The sequence below is a fragment of the Mustela erminea genome, chromosome 6 (genome assembly GCF_009829155.1).
Source record: "Mustela erminea isolate mMusErm1 chromosome 6, mMusErm1.Pri, whole genome shotgun sequence".
Classification (NCBI taxonomy): Eukaryota; Metazoa; Chordata; class Mammalia; order Carnivora; family Mustelidae; genus Mustela; species Mustela erminea.
The window spans coordinates 67,395,829-67,410,755 of NC_045619.1; the positions used below are offsets into that span (position 1 = coordinate 67,395,829).

At 38.4% G+C, this 14,927-nt stretch overlaps 1 protein-coding gene across 2 annotated transcripts in view; it reads left to right on the top strand.

Moving 5' to 3' along the window:
• The window catches only part of ITPR2 (inositol 1,4,5-trisphosphate receptor type 2), a 497,678-nt gene that overhangs the window by 23,850 nt on the left and 458,901 nt on the right, over positions 1–14,927 (top strand). For both annotated transcript variants that reach the window (XM_032347608.1, XM_032347610.1), the window contains exon 2: positions 11,102–11,172. In XM_032347608.1, the coding sequence (XP_032203499.1) occupies positions 11,102–11,172 (71 nt within the window). The remainder of the gene's footprint in view (positions 1–11,101; positions 11,173–14,927) is intronic.

The window sequence follows — 14,927 nt, forward strand, 5'->3', positions numbered from 1 at the left end:
CCATCCCAGGACTCTGGGATCATGACCCGAGTGCAAGGCAGAGGCTTTAACCCACTGAGCCACCCAGGTGCCCCTAGAGTGTTAACTTTTAAAACTTTGATTTTTAATATGTTCAGATTGTCATCCTGACCTGTTTTTCAGGTTCAGTAACTAAATGTGAACTTATGTGGACTCTTTCCACACTGTTATTATTTTTCTTGAAGTCTTAATTAAAAGATTCGGTTAGAATCTCATGTGATACCTGACACGTAGTGGGTGGTCATTTGTATTTGTATAATGAAATGATGAGTGAATATAAATTAGTGTGTATCAGTGTGCCTCATGAGCAGTAGGTCTATGTCATTTTCCTATTAAATATATTTGAATAATGTTTCCCACCAAGAAGTTGAGTAAATTTAGATTTACTAAATTAAATAAGTCATTATTATGTGCTTTCTCTGTGCCTGGCATTGCTTAGTTTTTTGACTTTGAAGTACTTCACTGCACCTTATTTATGGTAAATACTATATTGCATGTATAATTCCACCATAAAACCAATATGATAACCCTTAAAGAGAGAATAGCCGTTCACATCTCTTTTGAATTTCCCTGCTCTTCTTTTCCGTTAGAATGTTGATGATATGGAACACATTTATGGATGTGTTTTCTCACTTGGATGGCTGTGCTAGCCTCTAAAGTAGTATCTTTCTCATTCTCACCAGTCTGCTCTCAGCTTGGCCACCAGAGAGATCTTTCCAGAAATAAGCCAGGTCACGCTGACCTTTCCTTGCTCCTTCCAGGGGCTCCTCTCTCACTTGGAGTAAAAGCCTGGGTCTTTATGATGACCCAGGAGGCCTATAGGATGTGGCCTTTGAATCCTTGACCTCTCTGACCTCCTTTCCAGTAGCTTACCTTCTTCCTCACTGTTTTCAGCCATGATGTCTTCCTTGTAGGCCCTTGAATATGCCAAACATCCTCCCACTGGAGGGTCTGCACTGGCTGTTCCCTCTGCCTGGAATGCAGATATCTTCCTCAGGCCTGTTAAGTCTTTTAGCATGTTTTAGGTTTCTTCTTTTTCTATTGCATTTATCCCCTAGCACACTGTAAAATTTATGGGTTTATTATTGTTTATTATTTGTCTACTCCCTGCTATCTCCTGTAAGAGTGAGTGTTGGTTTTATTTGCTCTTAGAATGATGCCTTGCACATAGTAACTGCTTAGTAAATGTTTGTGGAATGAATTTCCCGAGAAAGAGATTTTTTTTTTTTTAAAGATTTTATTTATTTATTTGACAGAGAGAAATCACAAGTAGTCGGAGAGGCAGGCAGAGAGAGAGAGAGGGAAGCAGGCTTCCTGCTGAGCAGAGAGCCCGATGCGGGACTCGATCCCAGGACCCTGAGATCATGACCTGAGCCGAAGGCAGCAGCTTAACCCACTGAGCCACCCAGGCGCCCCTCGAGAAAGAGATTTAAATAAATTTTTTTCTAAAGTGATTACCTTATTGCTAACTTTTTTCAGCAATTAAGGGTAATAATAAATAGTAATGATGATGTATATTATGAATATGAATAATAAATAGTAATGATGAATATAGTTAATAATTACTGAGTATATACTTTGTGCTAGGCATTTGTAATCAATAATATTCATGATGATGATTGCTAACCTTTAGTGAATGTTAACTTTGGACCAGGTATTTTGCATTATCAAATTAGTTAATTTTCAAATCAACTCTACAAAGTTAATACTAGTATGATCTGAATTTTGTAATTAGGCCAGAGAAATAACATTCCAATAACATATATTCAGTATAAAATTGATACAACTGTGATATTAGAATCTTAAAAGGAAACATATATTGTTAAAATTATTATTATCCAATTTTTGTACAGTTCTAGCAGAAGTCTGTATGTCTCTTAGGGAACTTTTATGTGTGGTTATGATGATCACTGTGTGAAGAACTAGTATTAGGATTAAGAGTGTCCTTGCATTTAGAGATAAAGTCATTACCTAATATTAAATACAACATCTAACTTAGGAGTACTACTATTTCTGTCTGCAGGAATTAGAATTTTTTTTTTTTTGCCTGGCCTGGAAACAAGGGAAATAATTGAACACATGCATGTGTAGCTTTCTTCAGTTGTCAGACTTTTCTGCTTATTTTTGTTTATCTTTGATTTTACCTTCAGTTGGCTCTGCTTTCAGAGGTCATGGGTGTTGCTTTATTTTCAGGTTAGAATTCATTTACCCCATCCCACAGAGGTCTTTGCTTTTTAGTTAAAACACTCCAGAAGAGGATATATCTCTCATTTCAGCCACAATTAGACCCTTGCCAATAACACAAGTTTGTCTGGGATTATTTTCTTCCTGCACAGAAAAAGCTTAAAAGGGGGTCTTATGCCCTTTGATTCTATCCTTCCCGATTATTAAGTGTGACTTTAAAATGACAACTGTGTTGTTGTTGTTTTTTTTTAACTCTCGTTTATTCACATTTAGCCACTGTTAATTAAATGTTGGAAGCTATGTCTGTGGGAGGTATTTTTTTAAGAGTTTTGAGCTCTTCCCTTTCCTGGTAGTTCTTAGAAATGTCCCAGGTCCTTATTGACTCAAAACAAGAGTCATCTGCTTGTAGTTTTAACAAAGAAGTTGTTATACCCTTCAACTTTCTGGAAAAGAAAAAAAAAAAAAGTCCAGGTTCTCATGCTAGAATAATTGTGGGAATTAGTCTATAGCTGTCAGAGGTTTTTCTGGCCAGGGAACTTCTCTTGCCAACTGTTTCTTCCTAGGTATGTTTCTCTTTTATGTGTAATTAGCCAGGAAGTGGTAGATGATTCTCATACTCATCTCCGTTTGGAGAAGGTAGCATACTTAAAGGGAACAGGGATGAGGCATGTTCTTACAGCTATAAAACTTAATCACCAATAGCATTGTGCTCTGAAGATTTCCAAAGAAGGAAGTATTTTTGGCTAACTTATGTTCTGCTTTGCCTAGGAGCCCTTAGTGATTGGCTTACTCTTTGAAGTCTCTTTTAGCCATTCCCTTCTAGAATGTGTAAACATTATTATATGATTTGCTGAGGGGATGAGCCAGGGATGAACGGTTAGTTGTATCATCATCACATATTTATTTTATCTTTCCTGCCTATGATCTTTCTGCTGTTTCATCATCAGCCTCATTTTGTCTTTTGCAATTTGGTTTCTTGACCTTCCTGATCTGCTCATTCAATTCATTCAGGAATGAAGTACCCATTCATTCATTCAGGTTTTTTTTTTGTGTGTGTGTGTACTGACTGCATGCTAGTCACCGTGCTACATAGTGAGGGTATAAAGATTAAAAATACACTGCTTCAGGGGGCACCTGGCTGGCTCAGTTGGAAGAGCATGAAACTCTTGATCTCGGGTTTAAGGTTTGAGCCCCATGTTGGGTGTAGAGATTACTTACATAACTAACTAACTAACTAACTAAATGTAAAAAAAAATATACTCCTCCTGCAGTCCTCAAGGAAGGTCGGAATGACTAAAAGCAGTAGAAGTCTGGGGTGGGGTAGGTGTCTATACTTGGAAGAAACGAATGTCACTAGGGTGAGTTTTCCATTTTATGACTTTTTTTCCCTGAGAACACCTCCAAATTGGTGCCAAATTGGTTTAGGTGGCAAAAACTCAGAAAGGAATGTCCGTCTGGTAGGAGTAAGCCTCCGGACCTGAACCTTTGCCTTGTGAGTCACTTTTTCTAGGGCCAATGATTTTCTAGCTCTTGACAGATGATTGAGAACTGATAGTAGTTAAGGTCAACTCAGCATCACTAAATAATTGGTCTCAACTGATAGAGAGATGCTCATTCATATCTGGAGGAAGGCATTTTGCAAATGCTTTTGATTTTTAGGAAAACAGTAATAGGCAGACTAGGAGAAAATGCTGCACAAACTGACTTGCAACATTCCCGGATTCCAAGAGGTCAAGGAGGCAGGGGAGAGAGGATCAAGAAAAGCAAGTTATCAGATGCAGAAGGCAGATCCGAGAAGAAAAAGCCATGATTTCTTTCTTTAGCTGGATTAGGGCTTTAAGTTTTCAAAATATATGGACAAATTCTCTCTGAACTCTTAGTTACATATTTCCCTTTGAAAGGCACCATGTAGTTTACTGTCTCCCCATCTTCTCCCCCACTCCCAGTTTCATCAGTATCTATGCTCTGAAGGTAATTGCCTCACAAAATGACGGCTTCCTACAGTGATTTCTAAAAAGGATCATATATGCAAGACGTCATTGCCTTTGGAGTCCACACGACACCGCCCTTTCTAAAAGGTCTTTAAGTCACTCACATGAAGTGATAGCAGTGATCAAAAAATTTAAACACAAGGATTCATCCAATCTTTTTAGGAGCTTCCACATAGTAGTATTTCAACATTGAGAGTTTATACTATGAGTTAAATGTGATTTAAATTGATTTGGTCTTTCATGGACAAATAACTGTAGACATTTTCAAGACCTAAGAGCAAGGACAATTTCAACTTTGGAAGGAACCAGTTTTAGAAATATTAGCAGCAGCAAACATACTTCAATATGGAATTAAGCATATTTTTAATATTTAAGCTTAAAATATTTGTGTTAGTAAAAAATGTTATTGTAGTAAGGCATATAAAAGAAGAAAATAAAAAAGGAAGACACTTTTATTTTGTTTGTTTAACCTTTAGAAACCACACATTTCATTTTCTTTTTTTTTTTTAAGAACAACATTAGCTTTTTTTTTTTTTTTTTAAGATTTTATGTGTTTATTTGAGAGAGAGAGAGAGAGAGCTCACAATCAAGGAGAGTAACAGGTAGAGCTAGAGGGAGAAGTAGACTCCTCTCTGAGCAGAGGGAACGTGGTGTGGGACTTGATCCCAGGACCCTGGGATCATGACCTGAGCTGAAGGCAGAGACTTAACCAACTGAGCCACCCAGGAGCCCAAAACCCCATGTTTCAAATGGCAAATGAAAGTGAAATTAATTCTTCTTGTCATTCTAGGCAGGCAAAGCTGGAATATAGCGATGAGTGAATTTGGTATGTTGCATTTGTTTTGCTTTTATAAATAGAACACTTTTTGGCAGAAAGTTTTGACAGTGTTTGTTTCCCTCTTTATGGGATTTGAATTGTTCATGGTTTGGCAGGGATATGTTTGAGAGACCCATCAGTTATAAGGTATGAAATTGGACATCTGAAGAATTTTCTGTTTAGTTACTCTGAATTATGAGAAAAATTACTAGGCATATAAACAAGAATCTATAGGCTTGAGATTGGTTCCTTACTTGGGCAACTTGAGTTCTGTAAGTACAAAATGTCTATACTACTAAGTGGCAAGCTCTTAAGGTTTTTTTTTTTTTTTTTTTTTTTTTTTACTTATTTGACAAAGAGAAACACAGCGAGAGGGAATACAAGCAGAGGGAGTGGGAGAGGGAGAAGCAGGCTTCCTGGGGCTCGATGCTGGGCTCGATTGCGAGCTTGATCCCAGAACCCTGGGATCATGCCATGAGCCGAAGGCAGACACTTAATGACTGCCAGGCACCCCAAGATCTTAAGATCTTTTGACACTATGTTCTAAGACAATGGTGAGTGAACAGAACAAAATCGCATACTCGTACTTTGCTTGGAGTGATAAAATAATACATCGACTTAAAACCATTGATACTAAACAGTTAAACATTCACTCTACACTGAAAATATTATAAACGTCAGAGTTTGCTATTGAAGAATGATCCCACAGGCCAGCTCTAATTACAAAATAGGAGAAATGAAAAAAAAAAACTACAGAAAGAGAAGGAACCTGGGAGATCACAACTATCCCATTTAAGAAATAAGGCACAGAGAGGTTAAAGGACCAGTGTAGGCACAGCTGATTTTGTAGTGGCAGACCAAGGATTAAAACTTAGGGTTTTTTTTTTTTCCCCTTCTGTTCTAGTGCGGTTTCTAGATGAAGGTGAAAGAGGTAGGTGAATGTGTGCCAGGGTTGTGGGGGCTGTCGAGTGGCAGGTGGTGCGGACGTGTGGGGAGGAGGGATAGTTTAGGTAAGATGCCAAAGGGTTGCAGAATTTATGAGAAATTTTATATGGCCAACAAAGTGAACCCAGATTTGGGGATAAAGTTATTTGTGGTCAAGTTCTGGAAGAACTTTGAGGGCAATTCCTTTCTCCTCCTCTTCCTCCTCCTCCTCCACCTTCTTCTTCTTTTTTTTGAAGATTTTCCTTATTTATTTGTTAGAGCAAGAGTGAGAGAGTGAATGAACACAAACAGGGGTAAGAGCAAGCAGAGGGAGAAGCTGGCTCTCTACCGAGCAAGGAGCCTGATGTGGAACTCAAATCATGACCTGAGCATTCCATCCTGCTTATGAACCTAGCAATTCTAACCCCCTTTCTTAGTACACCTTTTTTATAATATCCATGGTGTAGTCCACACTGTTTCTTCCCCCCTAAATACATTTCATTTAAATGTGCTTCAGAGTCATTTCATTAAAAGTGAACTATATCACTTAATGGTATGAGGATCCAGGGACACACAGTGGGGAAACAGCAGGAAAATAGTATACTTAGTTTATAAAGTATTCACACTGGAAATAGTTTCTTCTGTGGTTTCTAAAGGAAAAAGGTACAATTGTTAACTCTAAGGAAATAAAAGTTATTTTATCAGCAAAATTGGGTTTATCTGGGGATAACAGAGAATTGCAATTTGGGTCAGGCAAGCAGTGGCAAAACCATAGGCAAGTCCAACAAAGGGGAGAACCATTGTTTTACGGAGAAGGAGGAAGAAGTTGGGAGGGGATGTTTTGAAGGAAAGTCTATTGGAGAAAAGCATGAGTCCAGGTTTATGATAATTTCTTGATGGCTGAGTTTCAAGGGTTGTTGATTTCTTATAGGAGATGCAGTGTGTACAACTTTTCTTGTTGGGTCCTGTAATTAATGATTATTTCTATTGATGGTTTTTTGTTGTTGTTGTTGTTGTTGGGGTCTATAATTGACAATTCTTTATGAATTGAGTGGTATGGTTTCCCCTTCTAGTCTCCCCTTCTATTCTCCTCACTCTGTTTTTGTAAGATTTCCCTTTATTCACATGACTAACATATTTTACATTGTCTTTACATTTGGGGGAATAATAAGGGACTGGAGATAAAAGGATAATTTGCTTTCTTTTGGAAATCTTTAAAAAATCTATAGTAGCCATGTATTTTTTTTGGGAAATCTTTAAAAAATCTGATAGCCATATATTTTTATACACCAATTTGTTTATATTCCATGCATATTTCTAAAATGCTGCTATTTAGTTTTGCCCCTTCAATATAAATGGAATTAAATAGCAGTTACTAGTTTGGAACTTGCTTCTTTTAAGCTCAACTTTATGTCTTTGAGATTTTTTCACTGGGTTGAAAGGGGCTATATGAGTTACAGTTATTTAAAACAGGGTATCGTGGCCTCATTCAGGATTTGATATTTTTGATAATTTTCTGAAACACATCTGGATGGGAAATGTTTCCCACCTTCCTTTATCTACATTTAGGCAACTGTTTGTTGGTTCCAGTTATTTTTACTGTTTATTTGATTTACCAAAAGTAACATTATTGACCAATTCAGTGATTCAAAAAGTCACCCATTCACTCAATTAATAATTATTTAGTATCTTCCATGTTTGAGGCCTCATACTCAAAGTTGGGCATGTTATGGTGAACAAAACAGAAATGGTCTGACTCTCTCGGAACTTATAATTCATAGCATTAGAGACTTATGTTTGAAAATTATGATGGAACGTGATAAGTTTTATTGATAGAGGATAGCCTAGAGTACAGTGGGAATGCAGAGCAGGTGTTCCTGATCCATTTAAGGAAGGAGAGTGATTTTAAAAAGATTTATTTATTTATTTGAGAGAGAGAGAGAGAGAGAGAAAGAGAGAGAGAGAGAGCAGGAGGGGCAGAAGGAGTGGGAGAGAGAATCTTTCATGATTCAAAAATACTCAGGAGAGACTCTCCCCAGAAAGCATGGAGCCCCACCTGGGGCTCAGTCTCATGACCCTGAGATCATGACCAGAATCAAAAACAAGAGCTTTGGAGAGATTTTTTAAAAATACAGATTCTTGGTGAAGAGTCCCCTGTGGAGGAGCCATTGGAGGGTATATCTGGACTCATGCAGAGAGTCTAGAATTGTATTTAAGGGGAAGGTTGACACTTGACGTGTATGAAAGGACATTGAGCTCCTTGATAAATATCGTTATGAGAAAGAATTGGAGAGAAATCGTCTTATTCATCCCAGAAAAAGAAAACTTAGTTTACATAGTTCCAGAGGAAAGAACTGGGACTGAAAAGGGAAAGTTATTTGGGAAGCAAGTCTCATTTTATTCACTGACTCATTTATTCATGTAATAGGTATTTAATATCTACTATAACTCATTCTCAAAGTTGCCAAAGATATAATAGTAAACAAGATGGATTCAGTTCCTGACTTCATGAAGCTGCAATTTATTGAAAGATTCAGACAATTAAGCAAGCAATTTAATGAAAATGTGATAAGTATAGTAAAGGGAAACACGGGGTGCTATTTCCCCTCCATATAAAACACCTCTCTGATATTAATACTCTCAGAAAGATGGTAAATGATGAATACTCTGACCTTGGAGGTACTCACGAAGAGGCTATGGGGGTAATGAAGAAGTAGCGCCAATAAATACCATTAAAATCCCATTTAACTTTTAGCATCAATGATTGTCTATGTCTTTGAAACAGACTCACACTCCTCACCTTTCCCCCCTTCCTATCCCTACCTTTCCCTTTCTTCCATTCTCATTTGCAGTTATTTAAGTCTTCATGGTGGAATGATTTTGGGATTTTCACAGATGTTTGTCTATAATGAATAGGACTAAGTCTTAGAACTGAAGTCATTCTTAGGTATTATGTTTTAATCTGGGCTATCATGTAATTGAGGATAGGTGCAAGTATGTAAATGCACTGTGATCTGACATATAGCTTCAGTTTTACCCCTTCCTCTTGATGATTAACCCATGCAGGCAGGGACTCTTAGTAGGCATTATAGCACGATTCTGTATTTCTGGGGGAATGGATAGGCACAAAGAATGAGTAGACTGTCAATGCTGCTTTTCATGTAATTTTCTAAAAAGATTATCATTTTTGATCATTATATTTTGAATTCTTAACATGTTTTAAGTAATTAGAAAAGCTGCCTTTTAATTCATAGCTTTTAAGAAAAATTAAGTATTATGTTGTGATATTCTCAGGACTCTCTGAGCCTTTCACATTCAGTGTTCTAGGCTGAAGCTGGATATTGTGGAGGTTTGGGTTTACTTTCTCTTGACCCAATGTGACTTCCTGTTTCTAAGAAAAACAGTTTTAAAGACTTTTAAAAGGAATATCTTGCATGCTTGGCAACTCTTGTAAAACCACATGTTAGTAAACCAGTGCGAATGAAGTATATATATAAAAAAAAAAAATCAAAGAACCATATTGCTTGACCAAGTTAGCATTTTGTTTTGTAGAAATTGGATGCCATAGAAAAATTTGGTGATTTAGGAAGTGTCTTCTTTGGGTAGCCAGATAAATCAGGAACCAGAAGTTTCATTTTGATTTAGTTTGTCATCCTAATTCAAGGGGACATTTGATGACAAATTGGGGTTCCGTCAGTGCTGAATTGATGTATGATACTATTGATGATACTAGTGATCTTGGTTTTAGGTTTTTGTTTGTTTGTGTTTTGATTCGTTGCAACTTGGGCACCTCCTTTCAAATGAATTCACAAATTTAGAACTAATTCGCATGCATTCTTTTTTTTTTTTTAAAGATTTTATTTATTTATTTGACAGAGATCACAAGGAGGCAGAGAGGCAGGCAGAGAGAGAGAGGAGGAAGCAGGCTCCCTGCTGAGCAGAGAGCCCGACGCGGGACTCGATCCCACGACCCTGAGATCATGACCCGAGCCGAAGGCAGCAGCCCAACCCACTGAGCCACCCAGGCGCCCAATTCGCATGCATTCTTACAATATCCTGGAAAACAATCCAGTTACTCCTGCCACTTACTCAGTGAAGAAAATGAATGTTAGTGAATAAGCTTTGGTAGTTAGATAATTCTCTTTGAATGGGTGGTTGATGTCTCCTGGCTCTCAGGTCGGATTCAGCTCTTCTCTTGATACTGTCCTAGAAATTAGCCTCTAATGAATATTTTAATAAGAATTAAATATGTTTTTATAACTATAAGGGTGATTTACTCATTTGGTTAGTATTCATTGAGTACCTAGTATGTGTCAGACATTCTTCTAGAAGAGACCGTATGGTAAAGAATAAGTCAGGCAAGGTCCTTGATTTTTATTTAGCTATTAAAGACTTATTTAAAGACTTACTATGTGCCAGAAACTGTACTAGGTTCTTTAGAGATATTAAATCATGTAATTGTCCTAGCAATGCTATGAGGTAGGTATCTTTATTCTACAGGTGTAAAGAAGGAGGCTCAAAGTCACATAGCTAAGAAGCAGCTGACCCAGGGTTTGAATGAGGGAATGAGAGCTCATTACCACCCACTTTATGGTCCCTGTATGATCTCCCTAGCTCACACATTCCTTGTTAAAAAACAAACAAACGAACAAACAAACACCCCTCCCCCGCCAAACACACACACATAGGAAAAAAAGAAAGGAAAATCAAAACTATGTAATCTGACCACTGTTAATATTTTGGTGTCTGTGTTCCATTCTTTATATGTGTATGTGTAGAGGGGGTGTGTGTGTGTGTGTGTGTCTGTGTGTGTGTGTGTGATATCTTATTGGTTTGCTACCAGTTATTTTCATAAACATATTATAAATATTCTGCAGGCCAGTACATTTTAAAAATAGACTTAAATAGTTTTATAGTATTCTGTCATTTGTTTATATCATGATTGGTTACCGGTTTCCTTCCATTTAGCAAAAATTTTCAGTTTCATAAATGCTGCTTCAATTAGTATCTTTATGACAAAATCTTATTACAAATTTATGATTGTTAAAAAGTTTCTTAGTGAAAAATGGTGTTCATACTCTGAGTAAGTATGTATACAGTAGCCACATGTGGTCTGTGCTTTCTGAACATGATGAGGTTATCAGTGTCAATATGCTTTGTCTTCCAGGTTAGTGGATGACAGATGTGTGGTGCACCCGGAGGCGGGAGACCTCGCCAACCCTCCCAAGAAATTCAGAGGTAAGAAATACATATCTATTTTTTTTTATTATGTGACATAAGGGCCTGAGATTATTTTTGTGTCTTAAAATAAAGTCATGTTAAAAGTTTATTGAGTGTGGGGGCACCTGGGTGGCTCAGTGGGTTAAAGCCTCTGCCTTCGGTCAGGTCATGATCCCAGGGTCCTGAGATCAAGCCCCGCATTGGGCTCTCTGCTCGGCAGGGAGCCTCCTTCCTCTTCTTTCTCTCTGCCTGCCTCTCTGCTTACTTGTGATCTCTGTCTGTCAAATAAATAAATAAAATCTTAAAAAACCCAAAACTTTATTCAGTGTGAAACTTTCACATATAAATGTGTCCACTGAAAAGTCTTTCAAAAATTTCTTTGTTGTTTTTCTTCTTTTACACATTGAAGGATTTACAGGGAAAGAGTAGTTTCAATTTTTGTTTTGCTGGATGATAGTCCATCTGTTGAAAGGAAATCTTGATAATGAATTCTGAAAGCCTACTTTCTAAACTAATAAATACAGCCAAATATTTATTTATGTATTCCTGGGGCAATTATGCTGTAAAGATTTGTGTTTCATTATCAGCTCTTTATCTTAGCTTTTAAAATGTCACTTTGGATGACATGTAATAATGAACAATTGTCTTAGAGTTCCTTTCTAAGTATAATTTTAGTGTTAACTTGATAATATCAATTGAGACATGGGCCATAATAGGAGACCGATTATAATTCAACTCTTAGGGAGGATTAATGGAATTTGCAAAGAAACAAACTAAAACCAGCAATTAAAAGCCTGTTCAAATCAATTTCATAATTTGTTTGTACTTGCAATAATAGAAATAATTTTAATTGATTAATTTTTAAGAGATTCTCTTCATTTATTTGATGCAGAGAGAAAACACGAGAGAGGGAGGGAGAGGAAGAAGCAGATTTCCCACGGAGCAGAGAGCCCGATGCGGGGCTCGATCCCAGGACCCTGGGATCACAACCCGAGCCTAAGGCAGATGCTTAACTGATTAAGCCATTCAGGCGTCCCAATAAAAATAATTTTAAAGCAGCATTCACTTTGAACACACGGTGGAAGCATTCCTTCTCATAATGGCGAAAAGCAATTTTAATGTGGGATAAAATTCCAGAGAGAGAAGGTAGAAGGGATTCCCCAGGTCCCCAGCCCCAAGTCAGGCTGTGCTACTTCCTACATTGGGGAAGGGAAGTATTTTTCACATTTGGCAAATATTTTCCTTGTCTCACTCCCCGTGATGGACACTTTCCCACCCAATTCTCATTATAAGAATGTATATAGTTCATTTTCTTCCTACTCAGAACCTTGAGGAGAGAATGACAAGCCCGATAAATATTTTTTGAGTTAAATCGGTCAATCTGAATGAGAACTCCCATTTTTTCCTCCACGTGGAAAAATTAACATAAAACTGCCGTGGGAGAGACACTGGCCATTGGAAGCACTGATGGAACCAGTCACTAGGGACTCTCCCCTCACTCCGAGCATGTGAGGTGTTCCCTCAAGGGTCCTCACTGAGGACGGACTCGCCATACAGCCACCAGGAAGGAGAGTCAGCGGTGCGACCGATGAGTAACTTGTGGTGTGGATGGAACATTAATGATAAAAAGACAAGTTTCCAAGGCAAACGCGGACAACAAATCTGTTTCTGTACCAGGAAAAAACATGGGGTTCAGGTTTTGACTGTGCGGCTCACTGGCTGTGTCATTTTTAAGTAGGTCACCTAACCACTTTGAGCCTCAAAGTGCACTTGTCGTTGGCTGGTGAGAGCAGGGGTGGGTAATAATGAGAACAAGGCACGGAGAGCCACACAGAGCTCAGTTGAGGCTGGAGACCTCTCCAGAGAATAAATGGGAAGTGCTTTAAATCCTGATAGAAATGACAGTTTACTTATCATCGAAAGTCATAATGTATTTCCTTTTAACATATTTGACTCAGCTCTTACGTTGTACTGTCTTCGAGGGCAGGATTCTGCTTTTTCCTTGTTTTCCAGTTATTGGCCCATGCTAGACATCCCAAAACTAATCATTCAGTTCTTTCGGAGGAGACACCCAAAAGTTCCCTGGGGTCATGGGATAGAACTTGGTTCTTCAGGGCCCCTCCACACCTCACCACCGCAGGTGGGGCGGTCTTATTCCTCTGTCAGTCAAGGGAGAGGAATCTTCCAAAGACAACCTTCAGGGTGGATGGCCACCTTTTTTCCTTTTCCTCTTTCCCAGCAAAGCAAATTGTTTTAAAGCATGAAGATCATTGAGGCAGCCCCGTGGTAATACTCCGTGCCCAGCAGATAATTATATACAGATGCTTGGTGTCATGTTTTTCAGCGGGCATTGATTCAAAGTATGAATCACTCAGGTGCTCCAACCCACCCCTGGAAGGCTGGCTTTTCCTGTAATCTAATACTCTCTGCCATTGTCCCTGCTAGGTTGCTCTGATTTTTCTACCTCTAGTTTAAGACTGAACCATTTTTCTTACCCCCTTCATCCTCAGAGAAGGAGGGTCCCTTTTTTTTAAAACTGGGGATTGAGGGTTTCCTTTAGTCTCCCCCCCACGCCAAGATTTATTTATTTTTTATTTTTTATTTTTATTAATTATTGTTGTTAACATGTAACGTATTATTTGCCCCAGGGGTACAGGTCTGTAAATCGTCAGGCTTACACACTTCACAGCACTCACCTTGGCACATACCCGCCCCCACCCTTGGTCCATAACCCAACCACCCTCTCCATACGTTTTCCTTTTATCTTTAAAGCTCTGGCTTTTCTGTCATGATTCTTGGAACCCCGGCATGGCAGAGTCCCAGTAAATAATGCCCTGCAGTGGGCTTGCCTTGGTCTTCAGACTGCTCAGCAGCCAGAAGTGTGCCTTCTTGTCCCAGATGCCTTGTCTTTTCACATAGATTTCACAGTTCTTGCATTTCATCATTCTCTGCCTGCATGTATACCCTCTGGTTTTAAAAATCATTGTTCTTTTCATGGACTGGCCTCCCACCATTGCCACCCCTGCATTTCCAGACTCCTCGGCCAAGTTTCCAGAGCACCCTCCCTCATTGTTACTTTTTAGATAAGGTGAAGAAACAATAGTGTATCACGGTTCTGCTACACCTCAGTTCCTCTGGCCTCAGCCATACAAATGATAGTCTCAAATTAATTTGGAAAGAGTGTTGTTTTTCATAGTCTGTTGTTTGTCCGAGCGAATCCTACAATTTTAGAGCTGCTAGACAGTTCAAAGTTAATCTAGTGCAACTCCTCTAGTTTTTGGAATGAGGAACCAGAGCTCCAAAAGGGTTAAAATGATTCTCTCCAATACCCAAAGTTATACAGTGAAATATTCTTTTGACTATGTCACATTGCCTCCTGTAGGAATAGAGGAAACCAAGGTTTAACAACAACTTCCTGAGGGCTATTTAAAACCTGATTGACGGCCATTTTTCAGTAGAAACCACACAATCAGACTAATATTAACTGATGGGCAGTGGCTTTCTCTTGCCAGTGCAAAATTCCTCTCCTGGTCAAAGACTATCTATTTTCTTTAAAGATAACCCTTAAACTTTGGAATAAATTCTGATGGACAGAGGAGTTGTAAAACTACTGTAGAGGATTCCTCTTCACCCAGTTGCCTCTTGTGTCAGCCTCTTCCATAGCCATGGTGTATTTGTCAAAACTAAGAAATTACCTTTTGAATATTACTATTGGCTAAGTTCCAGACTTCCTCTGGATTTCACCAGTTTTTTGACTCTTCTCCCTTCCTCAT